General features: G+C 47.8%; 1 protein-coding gene across 2 annotated transcripts; it reads left to right on the top strand.

The window, feature by feature from the left end:
• Positions 1 to 9,458: 9,458 nt before the first annotated feature.
• Positions 9,459 to 12,958, top strand: KRTDAP (keratinocyte differentiation associated protein). 2 transcript variants are annotated; one of them, XM_086352243.1, is made up of 6 exons: positions 9,460 to 9,614; positions 10,884 to 10,922; positions 11,018 to 11,059; positions 11,236 to 11,280; positions 12,080 to 12,127; positions 12,809 to 12,958. In XM_086352243.1, exons 1-6 carry the CDS (start codon positions 9,528 to 9,530, stop codon positions 12,845 to 12,847), a joined length of 300 nt encoding a protein of 99 aa, XP_086208369.1. In that variant the 5' UTR covers positions 9,460 to 9,527; the 3' UTR covers positions 12,848 to 12,958. The 2 variants fall into 2 exon arrangements, with proteins under 2 accessions (XP_086208370.1, XP_086208369.1); XM_086352244.1 differs by lacking the exon at positions 11,018 to 11,059 and having other exon boundaries at positions 9,459 to 9,614.
• The last annotated feature ends 219 nt before the right edge of the window (positions 12,959 to 13,177 follow it).

The following is a 13,177-nucleotide window of genomic DNA, read 5'->3' as shown; positions in this document are numbered from 1 at the left end:
TACTTTGGCAGATTTTATTCTTTAATACAACACTGATGGTCTGGGTCAGGGAGGAGGGAAGATGGGTTTGGGGCGAGTAACTCACCTTCTTCCTGAGTGCGCTCAGTCACTCAGTCGGGTCCAACTCTTTGCGACTCTATGGACTGTAGCCCGCCAGGCTCCTCTGTCCAAGGAATTCTCCAGGCAAGAATACTGGAGTGGGTTGCCATGCCCTCCTCCAGGGGATCTTCCCCACCCAGGGATCGAACCCACATCTCCTGCATTGCAGGCGGATTCTTTACCATTGAGTCACTGGGCTGCCATCTATGGGGTCACACAGAGTCGGACATGACTGAAGCGACTTAGCAGCAGCAGCAGCAGCAGCAGCACTGGAGAAGCCCCTTCCTCCTGAGAGGGGTGTACAAAATGACTGACATGAGGGGGAAGGGGAGGTTCAGTTCCCAGGGCTTAGCTCAGGGCCTGGCACAGGGTGGGCCCCAAATAGCTGATGAAGAAATGAAAGAAGCCGGGCCCAAAGCGGACTTAGGGGAAATGACTTGATGTGCATCCGTTTCTCACGTTTGTCCTTAAGCCGGGATTCCTGCTTTATATTCATCTCTGAATCTCAGGGGCTTCCCTGGTGGCTCAGAGGGTAAAGAGTGCAGTGCAGGAGACCCGGATTTGATCCCTGGGTCAGGAAGATCCCCTGGCAAAGGGAATGGCAACCCACTCCAGTATTCTTGCTTGAAGAATTTCATGGACAGAGGACCGTGGCGGGCTCCAGTCCACGGGGGTCGCAAAGAGTCAGACACGACTGAGCCAGGAACACTTTCACACTTTCCGGATCTCACCTGGTTAGGGAGGGCCTTGCAGTACCTCCTCGCAGCCACAGGGGGGAGAGCGCGTCTGTCCAGGGCCTGCCGCTCTGTCCTTCCAGCTGACTTGACAGCTGGCTTCCTTCAGGGAGTGTGAGTGAGCGACAGAAATTGCTGGACCTCACGTTGCCTCCTGCCAATCCCTGAGGGATTGAGGGAGAAGCTGGGGATTGAGGGATCGAGGTGGTCAACATAGTTCTGGACTTGGGGCGTTCATGGTCCAAAGGGCTGAAAGCCACCCTCTAAAGTTTAAAGCACTGGGTAAACAGGTTGAGGCCCTCTGGTGTAAAGGATTCTCAAAACAGCAGGCCAGCCCTTTCTCCTGCTGGGACCTCTGAAGCAGCTTCTTGATGTAGCCTCTGACTTTTGAGTTTCTCCTAACATCCATTCTCCCACAGCAGCCAGGGAGGCTCCCCTGCTCAGAATCCCCCACAAACCCCACAGTTGTTGTTTAGTGGCTAAATCATTTCTGACTCTTTTGCCACCCCATGGACTGTAGCCCGCCAGGCTCCTCTGTCCGTGGGATTCTCCAGGCCAGAACACTAGAGTAGGCTGCCGTTTCCTTCTAGGGGATCTTCCAGACTCAGGGATGGAACCCGTGTTTCCTGCATTGGCAGGCGGGTTCTTTACTGCTGAGCCACCAAGAAAGCCCACAAATTCAATTAACTGTTGAATAAAATTTCAATCCCTGAGCACGGCTCAGCTTGTTCTGGCTCTGGTCTCTCTGTCCAATGTCAACCCAGATGTGCTTGGACAGTTTCCCAAAGAACACTGCTGTTACCTATCCCTGAAACCCCAGATCATCGAAAGGCTAAAACTTTAATGACTTTTGGTCTAAATGCAAATCCCCAAGCCAGCTTAACCAAGGACACCTCCCCAACCACTCTCACATCACCTGATCTTATTTTCTTCACAGAGCTTGTCATCCTCTGAAATGATCTTGTTTCTTACTTTTTTTGGTTAGGTTATAATCTGTCTCCTTTAATGGAACAGAAGCTTCACAGGACAGGTTTCTGTCCATCTCGAATCCTCAGCACCAAGAGCCAAAAAGCTGTTTAATAAACATTTGGGAATTAGAGAATGGAAGAGGGGTCAGCATTAAGTGGGTTCAATGAAGTCTTAGCCTCTGTCAGCCACTTGTGAACGTAGTTTATAAGGTATAAGAAGTATCGAGATAAAGTAGGTAAATGAGATGGTCTATCTCCAAGTTGGTCAGCTTTTATATTGTATTCTGGGAATATTCATCCACGAGAACTGCATGAAAATTTTCCAATTCGGTCGTCGTTTGATATTTTTGAAAAGACAAAAGTAATTCTGGTATCTGTCTGGCACAGGTCACTGTCAAGCAGGAACAAAATCTTTTCACGGAATGTGTTAGTCATTATCCTCGGGCTTTTATAACCTTGGTTTGAATCTGTCATAATGAAATAAAACTCTATTTCTTGAAGAAAAAAAAAAAAAAAGAATTAAGTGGGCTTATCTAGGAAGTCTTCCTGGGAGAAGTTTAAGCAAAGTGTACACAGAGCAGAGGGTGGGCGGCAAGGGAAGAAGCCAGACCTGCTGGGCAACGTGACTGCGTTCTTGGATGTGACCACAACACCGACCCAGGGAGGAAAGGATGAGACAGGGATGCCCTGGCCTCTGCCTCTCCATACCCCATACCTCATACCCTGGCCCCTTTCTCTCCAAGGATTCTAGGCTTTTCACCTCGATGTTCACCAAGACCCTGAGACCCTAGCATGCAGCCCTTCCCTGAGCCCAAGGAGGCTGACTCCCAGCCCCTAGGTGTGTCTGTAATGTAGCAATCAGGGTTGGGCCTCGCTTCCCACCCGCACTCAAGTTCTGGCAGATTTGGGGTGGAGTGGGAAGCCGCGGCCTGTGGGAAAACAGGGGCTTACTGGTATTCTAGGAGTGAGAACTAGGAGATCAACCAGACTTGGGGCTGGGGTGACACAGAGGCAGGCTCGGTGACTCTGCCTGACTCCACTTACCCTGTGGGATGCAGTCAAAGCAAGGCTGAACCTGGGAAGATCCTCCTGCTGAGGGTCCCATTAACTGAACTTCGGGGACTCTCTCTGCCAATGAGGATCCTCCTATGCCTCTCTTCCCAACCTGCCCAACCACTGGACACTGGACACTTGAGAAACACAAACTCACCAAGGCAGTTTAAATGGGGGAAAGGGAGAGAGCTGGGAGAGAGGGACAGTAGACTCTAGATTAGCATTTACAGCATAAATCATGTAAAGCCAAAATTACCCTTGAAAATCAGGAAGGTGCCAAATGGAAATAATCATAAGCCCGGCACGGCCAGTTGTTTTTGTTTTAACTTTTAATTTTATATTGGAATATAGCTGATGAACAACACTGTGGTAGTTTCAAGTGGACAGCAAAGGGACTCAGCCATACGTATACATGTAACCATTCTCCTCCAAACTGCCTTCCTGTCCAGGCTGCTACATAACATTGAGCAGCCTGTGGCACACCCAGTTTGTTTTTCTCCAGAATGTGAACAGAATTTCTTGGGTTGTGCACATGAAACAATAGGCGTGTGTTTAGAGGCATTATGTAAAAGCATCTATCTTTAAACACTAGAAGACTATCTTTAAACACACCCTTGGTGTGGCAAGATGCTCAAACTATAAGAGGCATCTGGATCTGAGGCAATTGCAGGTTCATTCTGGGGCATATGCTCAGTGAGGACCATTTAATCTCTTAGTTCTCTGTTTCCATTTGGTAAGAACACAGCTTCAGTTAGTCAGTTCAGTCGTGTCCAACTCTTTGGGACTCCGTGGACTGAAGCATGCCAGACCTCCCTGTCCAACACCAACTCCCAGAGTTTACTCAAACTCATGTCCATCGAGTCGGTGATGCCATCCAGCCATCTCATCCTCTGTCGTCCCCTTCTCCTCCTGCCCCCAATCCCTCCCAGCATCAGAGTCTTTTCCAGTGAGTCAACTCTTCGCATGAGGTGGCCAAAGTACTGGAGTTTCAGCTTTAGCATCATTCCTTCCAAAGAACACCCAGAACTGATCTCCTTTAGGGTGGACTGGTTGGATCTCCTTGCAGTCCAAGGGACTCTCAAGAGTCTTCTCCAACACCACAGTTCAAAAGCATCAATTCTTCGGCACTCAGCTTTCTTCATAGTCCAACTCTCACATCCATACATGACCGCTGGAAAAACCATAGCCTTGACTAGACGGACCTTTGTTGGCAAAGTATGTCTCTGCTTTTGAATATGTTATCTAGGTTGGTCATAACTTTCCTTCCAAGGAGTAAGTGTGTTTTAATTTCATGGCTGCAATCACCATCTGCAGAGATTTTGGAGCCCCCCAAAATGAAGTATGACACTGTTTCCACTGTTTCCCCATCTATTTCCCATGAAGTGATGGGGCCAGATGCCATGATCTTAGTTTTCTGAATGTTGAGCTTTAAGCCACCTTTTTGACTCTCCTCTTTCACGTTCATCAAGAGGCTTTTTAGTTCCTCTTCACTTTCTGCCATAAGGGTGGTGTCATCTGCATATCTGAGGTTATTGATATTTCTCCTGGCAATCTTGATTCCAGCTTGTGCTTCATCCAGTCCAGCATTTCTCATGATGTACTCTGCATATAAGTTAAATAAGCAGGGTGACAATATACAGTCTTGACGTACTCCTTTTCCTATTTGGAACTAGTCTGTTGCTCTATGTCCAGTTCTAACTGTTGCTCCTGACCTGCATACCGATTTCCCAAGAGGCAGGTCAGGTGACCTGGTATTCCCATCTCTTTCAGAATTTTCCACAGTTGTGATCTACACAGTCCCATGGGTGGAGGAGCCTGGTAGGCTGCAGTCCATGTGGTTGTGAAGAGTCGGACATGACTGAGCGACTTCACTTTCACTTTTCACTTTCATGCATTGGAGCAGGCAATGGCAACCCACTCCAGTGTTCTTGCCTGGAGAATCCCAGGGACAGGGGATTCTGGTGGGCTGCCATCTATGGGGTTGCACAGAGTCAGACAGGACTGAAGCGACTTAGCAGCAGCAGCAGCACACAGTCAAAGGCTTTGGCATAGTCAATAAAGCAGAAGTAGATGTTTTTCTGGAACTCTCTTGCTTTTTCGATGATCCAGTGGATGTTGGCAATTTGATCTCTGGTTCCTCTGCCTTTCCTAAAACCAGCTTGAACACCTGGAAGTTCATGGTTCACGTACTGTTGAAGCCTGGCTTGGAGAATTTTGAGCATTACTTCGCTAGTGTGTGAGATGAGTGCAGTTGTATGGTAGTTTGAACATTCTTTGGCATTGCCTTTCTTTGGGATTGGAATGAAAACGGACCTTTTCCAGTCCTGTGGTCATTGCTGAGTTTTCCAAATTTGCTGGCATATTGAGTGCAGCACTTTTACAGCATCATCTTTTAGGATTTGAAATAGCTCAACTGGAATTTCATCACCTCCACTAGCTTTGTTCATAGGGATGCTTCCTAAGGCCCACTTGACTTCGCATTCCAGGATGTCTGGCTCTAGGTGAGTGATCACACCATTGTGATTATCTGGGTCATTAAGATCTTTTTTGTACAGTTCTTCTGTGTATTCTTGCCACCTCTTCTTAATATCTTCTGCTTCTGTTAGGTCTGTACCATTTCTGTCCTTTATTGTGTCCATTTGCATGAAATGTTCCCTTGGTATCTCTAATTTTCTTGAAGAGGTCTCTAGTCTTTCCCATTCTATTGTTTTCCTCTATATCTTTGCATTGATCACTGAGGAAGGCTTTCTTATCTCTCCTTGCTATTCTTTGGAAATCTGTATTCAATTGGGTATATCTTTCCTTTTCTCCTTTGCCTTTCACTTCTCTTCTTTTCACAGCTGTTCGTAGGCCCCCTCAGACAACCATTTGGCCTTTTTGCATTTCTTTTCTTTGGGGATAGTCTTGATCCCTGCCTCCTGTACAATGTCACAAACCTCTGTCCATAGTTCTTCAGGCACTCTGTCTATCAGATCTAGTCCCTTGAATCTATTTCTCACTTCCACTGTATAATTATAAGGGATTTGATTTAGGTCATACCTGAATGGCCTAGTGGTTTTCCCCACTTTCTTCAATTTAAGTCCGAATTTGGCAATAAGGAGTTCATGGTCTGAGCCACAGTCAGCTCCCGAGCTTGTTTTTGCTGACTGTATAGAACTTCTCCAACTTTGGCTGCAAAGAATATAATCCATCTGATTTTGGTATTGACCATCTGGTGATGTCCATGTGTAGAGTTTTCTCTTGTGTTATTGGAAGAGGGTGTTTGCTATGAGCAGTGCATTCTCTTGGCAAAAGTCTGTTCACCTTTGTCCTGCTTCATTCTGTAGTCCAAGGCCAAATTTGCCTGTTACTCCAGGTATTTCTTGACTTCCTACTTTTGCATTCCAGCCCCGTATAATGAAAAGGAGATCTTTTTTGGTGTTAGTTCTAGAAGGTCTTATAGGTCTTCATAGAACTGTTCGACTTCAGCTTCTTTAGCATTACTGGTTGGGGCATAGACTTGGATTACTGTGTATTTAATGGTTTGTCTTGGAAACGAACAGAGGTCATTCTGTAATTTTTGAGATTGCATTTTAATTCACAGAAATTAATGTATGCCTGCTCAGAGCTGCCATCTATGGCTGTGCAGGCCATACACCGCCAAAGGACACTTGGGACTTTCCTGGTTGTCTAGCGGTTAAAAATCTGCCTGCCAATGCAGGGGACGCTGGTTCGATCCCTGGTCCAGGAAGATCCTACATGCTTTGGAGTAACTAAGCCCACGGGCCGCAGTGATTGAGCCCGTGCGCTCTAGAGCCTGTACTCTGCCACAAGAGAAACCACCGCAGTGAGAAGCTTGTGCGCCACAACTAGAGACTAGCCCCCACTCGCTGCAACTAGAGGAAGTCTGTACAGCAACAAAGACCCAGCACAGCCAAAAATTAAGCAAATAAAAATTAAAAAACAGGACACCTGTTGAAGAGGACTAGTGGGGGTTCCCTGCAGCTTTGCCCCCCAGCTCTCAGGGCGTGGGTCTAATTCATACAAGGCTCTAGGTGGTCAGGCTGAGACTCTCTGCAAGACACAGTACAGGAAAGGAGTGGTACAGGTGCAGGCTCTGGAATCTGGGGTTGTAATGCTGGCCTCGCCACGCCCCGGCTGTGTGACCAAGGGTGAGCGGTTTAACCTCCGTGCGCTGTGGTTCTCCTGCCTACAGACTGTGGATAATTGTAATACCCGCCTAACAGGAGCTCTGTGGGATTTCAGCGAGATCACGCACTTCGAGCACTTAGCGCAAGGCCTGCCACAGAGTAGGACATCAGTAAACTGGCTCACGTTATTATTAGCAGCATTTGCATGAGGTGGAAAGGAAAATAGGGAAATCAGTTCGTTGCGAAAGTTCTCTGGAGCTGGAGAGGTGATGGTGCTGGGCTGGTCTGTTTTTCTAGGTGATCCAGGCCGAAGTGCTCCTTCATTAGCAGGTCTGGTGGGACTTCATTACGCCACATCGGCTCTCCTTGGTCGAGCCTTCATTTTGGTCATTATTATTATTTATGTATTTTTTATTTACGACTGCTTTGGGTCTTAGTTGCAGCATGTGCGGCCTTTTGTTTGGGTGTGCGGGTTTCTCTGTAGTTGTGGCTCACAGGCTTAGTTGTCCTGCAGCGTGTGGGATCTTAGTTCCCCGATCAGGAATTGAACCTGTGTCCCCTGCATTGGAAGGGGGATTCTTAGCCACCGGAACGCCAGGGAAGTCCCATTTTGTTCATTCTTCATTCAGCTTCATTCATTGTTGACCCTATGCTGACAGAATGGTGGTTACTGAGCTCCTTCAGGCCCTGTTAATTAGTTGGTAAGAATTCATCACACATTAAAAAACTCATGTCCTCCAGAAAACCTTTTTGGGAGGTGCTCCACCCATCTGTCATTTTCTCACTTGTCCCCTCCAGGAGCACCAACCTTGCATGACATCAATGGTGACCTGGTCATCTGTGCTTGATGGTTTCTCAAACACTGCCTCCTCAGACAGCTCTGCAGAGGGGGAGGTGCTGTTAGAAAGACAGAGGAGGCTTCCTGAGGCTAAAGAGGGGCAGGATGTCAGGGACTGGGGTGTGGGGTTCAAAAAGACTGTTGCTGAGTAAGACCCAGCCCTCCTCCGCTAGGCCTGCTAGCTCTGTGTAGCCCATCAGGCTGGGATAAAGAGCTCAGTCTTCTTTTTTTAAAGTTTTTTTTAAAATATGGGCCATTTTTAAAGTCTTTATTGAACTTGTTACAATATTGCTTCTATTGTTTATGTTCTGGTTTTTTGGCCACAAGGTTTGTGAGATCATAGCTCTCAGACCAGGGATCAAACCCACACCTGCTGCACTGGAAGATGCAGTTTTAACCGCTGGATCACTAGGGAAGTCCTAAGAGTCCACTCTTAAAGAAGATCTTGCCTTGTCGAGGCAGCTCCCGTCTTCATTCCAGCACCTCCCTGTTACATCAGGAACCGGTTGGGCTGCCCGAACCTCGATGCAGAGAAGGCTGCTTGATGAGGGTGGCTTGTTGCTTTGAGATGATACAACTCCCAAGCTGGGGGAGTGGGGTGGGGAACAGAATCAGCTCAGCGAGATGGTGTAGGCACTCAAAGTTTAGGACCTAGAGCCCATCTCCAACTGGGTAGCTCTAAGACCTGTTTTTGCTTTCCTGTGTTTCTCAGTTCTTTGTCTAAGGTCAAAACAGTTACCTCTCTGAAGATCCAAGAGTAAAGGATGGACAGCTGGATAATGGGTCCAGCCCTAAAGGAAGAAAGTGTACAACTTGCTGGAAGGATGTTTAAATTCTAAGATGCTTAATCTAGCATCTGCAGAATCCCACTCCATTCTAAGGCACGGTGCTGGGGGATATAAAGGTGATCAAGATATAGTCCTTGGCCTCAAGGAACTTGACATTCTAAGAGGGAAGACCACAAATGACTCTAGGTACAATGCCAGAGAGATACAAATGAACTGCCATGGCAGTTCTGAGGAGGGAGGGAAACGTTTTGGAGTCAGGGATAACAGATGATGACAGATATCAAGGAAGTTTATCTAAGATGGGTGTTGGGTTCTGAGAACAAAAGTGGAGAGAAGGGCATTTTAGGCATAAGTTAGCATGGGCAGCTGCTCAGAAGAGGGAGTTAAAGGGTAGCTTTGGTAAGGAGTTCAGTTTGGCCAGAACATGAGGTATGTGCAAAGGGAGTAAAAGGAAGTAAAAGTTAGAAAGCTGGGTTAAGGCCAGAGCCTGGTAGGCCTTCGATGACAGTGTAGGGGGTTTAGACAGAATTGGATAGGGTGGGGAAAAGCCTGAATTATAAGAGACGAACCAAGAGCTACAAGGAAAGGAGACAAAGACTAAAGGACAGATTGCTTGGGTGCCGTTGCCAATCACTTGGAGGGACAGGTCCAACCTGTCTCTATCTCAGCTCTGTTTGCATGAAGAACCCCATTGCTGGCTCACCTTTGTAGTGCCTGAGGCAGTATGTGAATTGAGAAATCCAAGGTAAGTGGGGAACAGTCCACACCTCCCCTTCCCAGAGCCCCAGGAGTGGGCAACAGGATCTGGAGGTGAGTCAGTGGGGTGGGGACCCCAGTTCTGCTCAGATCTGCCTCCCTGGGAATATAAAGGGCAAGCCTTGGGTTGCCTTGCCTCAGAGCACCCCAAACTTGACATCATGAAGATCCCCGTTCTTCCCGCTGTTGTTCTTCTCTCTGTCCTGGCGCTCCACTCTGCTCAGGGGGCGGCGCTGCCCAGCTCTGAGGTGAGCGATGTCACCTGGCTTCTCTTATTAGTTGATTTACTCCTCAGTTTCTTTACCCTCCATCAGTTACTGGAGAAGTGGCTCTTATCTTTGGCCGTTCCCAGGGGCTGAAGGAGAAGCTGGGGCTCTGAGGAATGGAAGACAGGAGGAAGGAGACAAAGCATTCCTGGGAAGGGGCAGAGAGGCTTATGTTTCTTGGAAAGGATGGTCAAGTGTGGGGTGGAGGCTGGACATCCTGAGAGGGTACAGGGGCTGAGGCTGGTTGTCTGGGTTCAGCCACACCTTTTTTGACCTCAGGAAAACCCTGAGGTCCCTCTCTTCCCACCTTATCCCACTGTTGGGGGAGAATGTCCACGCTGGATATGAAAGTCAACGACAGGGCACAGGCTCTACTGCGTAGGACAGGAGCAAGTGACATTGGGGAGCAAGAGGGGAGGTGGTGCGGTCTTACCCCAGCTCAGAAGGGACAGTCCGTATGCCACCTGCCTGCTGCTAAGTGGGAAAAGGTACCTGGTGTGGCCAGAGTTGAAAAGTTTTCCAGAGAACCTGGAAATCTGATTTATGAACTCTTACTAATTAAAAATGTTTAATTCAAATTAAAAAACAAGCCAAATTATGATGTGATGTCAACATTTGGGTTCTAGCCTGTGGGCTACTGTTTGTGACCTCTGTTGTGGGAAGGAAGAAGTAAGGTGGGGATGAAGCTGGGCAGCTGAGTTGGGGAGGGTGACAGTCTGGAGGTACCGAGGTCTGGGGATGGGGGCTGGCTACCACCTGGAGTAGAGAAATGGAGACCGGGACTCTGGTGGCAATCAAGTCACAAAGCAAACCAAGCTCCATCAATTAAAGGCAGGCAAGGCACCTCAGAAAGGGGTCCCACCTGCCTGCTAATCTCCTGCGCCCAGCTTTGTGGGTTAAGTGGGAGTGTCTCAGAACACCCTGAGTCTACTGCAGAACCACACAAGCTAGTTTTTCTTGGGAGGAGTCCTCTTTCCTCCACCCTCTTCCCCTGCTGCCTACAGGGGATGCAGGCTTGGGCTCTGAACTCTCTGTCTCCCGCATGCCACTCTCCAATCCCTTTCTTGTCACCTGTATGTCTGTCTACCATCCACCACCATACTGGGACAGAGTGGGTTAACTGAGGCCCCCCCCCACCCCCCACCCCCGATGGAAAATGGGGCTGGCCTGTGGAGGGCGGCAGAGAGGCTTTGGGGAAGGTGGTTTGCCATCAGGCGATCATTACACCCCTTTCTCTTCTTCGCTTTCCAGGAAGAAACCACCATTGGTAATTATGAGGCAGGACCCGAGGTAAACCACCGGTTTTCGCCATCTGACTATTAGTTTGTCCCCTATCTCTTCAATGTTCTTCAGTAACTTTCTTAACACCCTGCTTCTTTGCCTAGGCCTTTAATGCCCAGTTCCTGAACATTGACAAGTTGCGATCAGTAAGTTTCATTCTCTAGAGCGGCCCCCACAAACACTCCCATCCTCAGGGAGATTGATGCCTGGGTGGAGAGCTTGCAGGGTTTCCTCGGTCCTCACTCTTCCCAGAGGGCCAGGGGCTAAGCTCTGTCCCTCCCTGGAAGTGACCCTCTTCTGGTCTCTTTCTCTCTCTGCAAAGGCTTTTAAGAACGATGAATTCCTGAACTGGCACGCTCTCTTTGAGGTAAGAGCTTGGGTGCCCTTTCTCTCCTGATTGCTTTCCCGGGTAGGGGGCAACACATCCTGGTCTAGCCCTTTTGGTGCTTTCCTGGGTTCCAGGAGGGAGTAACTGTCCCTCTGGAATGCTGCCCAGCTAAAGGATGTTTCCCTGGGAGGCTGTCGTGGCCACACTTTGTTTTCCTAATGTGACCCACAAAGACAATCCCTGAAAAGTAAGAACTTAATCAGTCAAGGGTTTATTCAAATCCCCTCATCCTCCAGGAAGAAAATGCGGTCCTGAGTTGAGTGACTTACCTAAATTTAGAAGGCTAAAGCCAAGGACTTCCCTGGCGGTCCAGTGGATAATGCAAAAGGGGCCCAGGTTTGATCCTTGGTCAGGGAACTAGAACCCACATGCCACAAATAAGACCCAGCACAGCCAAATAACTAAATAAAAATAAATATTAAAAAAAAAAAAGGAGGCTAAGTCCTTGGCAGAACTGAAAGTACAACCTGTGATGCGTGATCCTGCACCTACTCATGCAAATGTCTTCAGTTCTCTGAGCCTCAGTTTCCTCATCTGTGAAGTGGGTATGATGTCAGTACTGAAATCAAAAGATTGCTGCAAAGACCAAGTGAAATCACGCCTGTAAAGTAGTCTGTACAAGGCAAGCACAGAATATAGGCTCAGAAAATATTCATTCTTACTGTATTTATAAGACAATGACACCATCACCACTTCAGAGAACTCTTCAACAAGAGCTTACTGATCCGTGTTCACCTGACCTGTAACACATTACTCTCATTCTCTTTTTCTGTCTTAGTCTATCAAACAGAAACTTCCTTTCCTCAACTGGGATGCCTTTCCTAAGGTAAGAGGAGGTGGGAATTAGGCGAGAAAGGAGGCTGGGGGTGAGGGAAAAAGCAGAGGATCTGAGCGGGAGAGTAAGGAAAGTGAAAGCGGGCTAAACGTTCTTCCGACCAAAGCTAAGTCAGACAGGAAAGGACAAATATCACATGATACCACTTATACGAGATATCTAAATAAAAAAGCTACCAATGACCTATCTACAAAACAAAAACAGAGTTGCTGATGTGGAAAATAAACTTATGGTTGCCAGCGGGTAAGGGAGGGGAGGGATAAATCGGAAGATTGGGGCTAACATATACGAACTACTACAAATAAAATAGATAGCTAATAAAGACCTACTGTATAGCACAGGGAACTCTGCTCAATACTCTGTAATGGCCTATATGGGAAAAGAATCTAAAAAAAGAGTGCATGTATGTGTATGTATAACAGATTCACTTTGCTGTACACCTGAGACTAATACAACATTGTAAATCAGCTGGACCACAGTAAAAATTTAAACAGCAACAACAAAGTAAGTCTAAGGGAAATTGCAACCACTATAACTCAGAGGAGAATAGGAACTTAGACCAGGGCAGTGAGTCCTCTCTGTCAGAACCCCACCCTATCCTGGACTTCCTTAGGACCCTGGCTCCCTGTGCCCCAGCGTCTCCAATCTGACTGTACCCTCTCTCTCTCTCAGCTGAAAGGACTGAGGAGTGCAACTCCTGATGCCCAGTGACCCAGAGACCCAGCGCTGCTGATGCCACTGAAAGAGTGGGCTACTGATCACCATCCTACGATCACCCTTTGCTGCCTCAGTAATGCCAATAAAACGTTTTCCAAACAAACAGCTCCTGCATCTGTATCTCTGTCCTTATCTTACTGGGCTCTCAAAAGGAATTAAGATGGAGTGGGATCCAAGGCTGGTAGGCAGAAATTTTGACTTCTGAGAGGATAGTAAGTAGAAAGGGCTTCCCAGGTGATGCTAGTGGTAAAGAACCTGTCTGTCAAGGCAGGAGATGCCGGAGATATGGGTTTGACCCCTGGGTTGGGAAGATCTCCTGGAAGA

Source organism: Bos grunniens, chromosome 18, assembly GCF_055505025.1.
Source record: "Bos grunniens cultivar Pamir isolate PY7600 chromosome 18, Bosgru_T2T1.0, whole genome shotgun sequence".
Taxonomy (NCBI): domain Eukaryota; kingdom Metazoa; phylum Chordata; class Mammalia; order Artiodactyla; family Bovidae; genus Bos; species Bos grunniens.
This window is presented reverse-complemented; position numbering and strand designations above follow the sequence as displayed.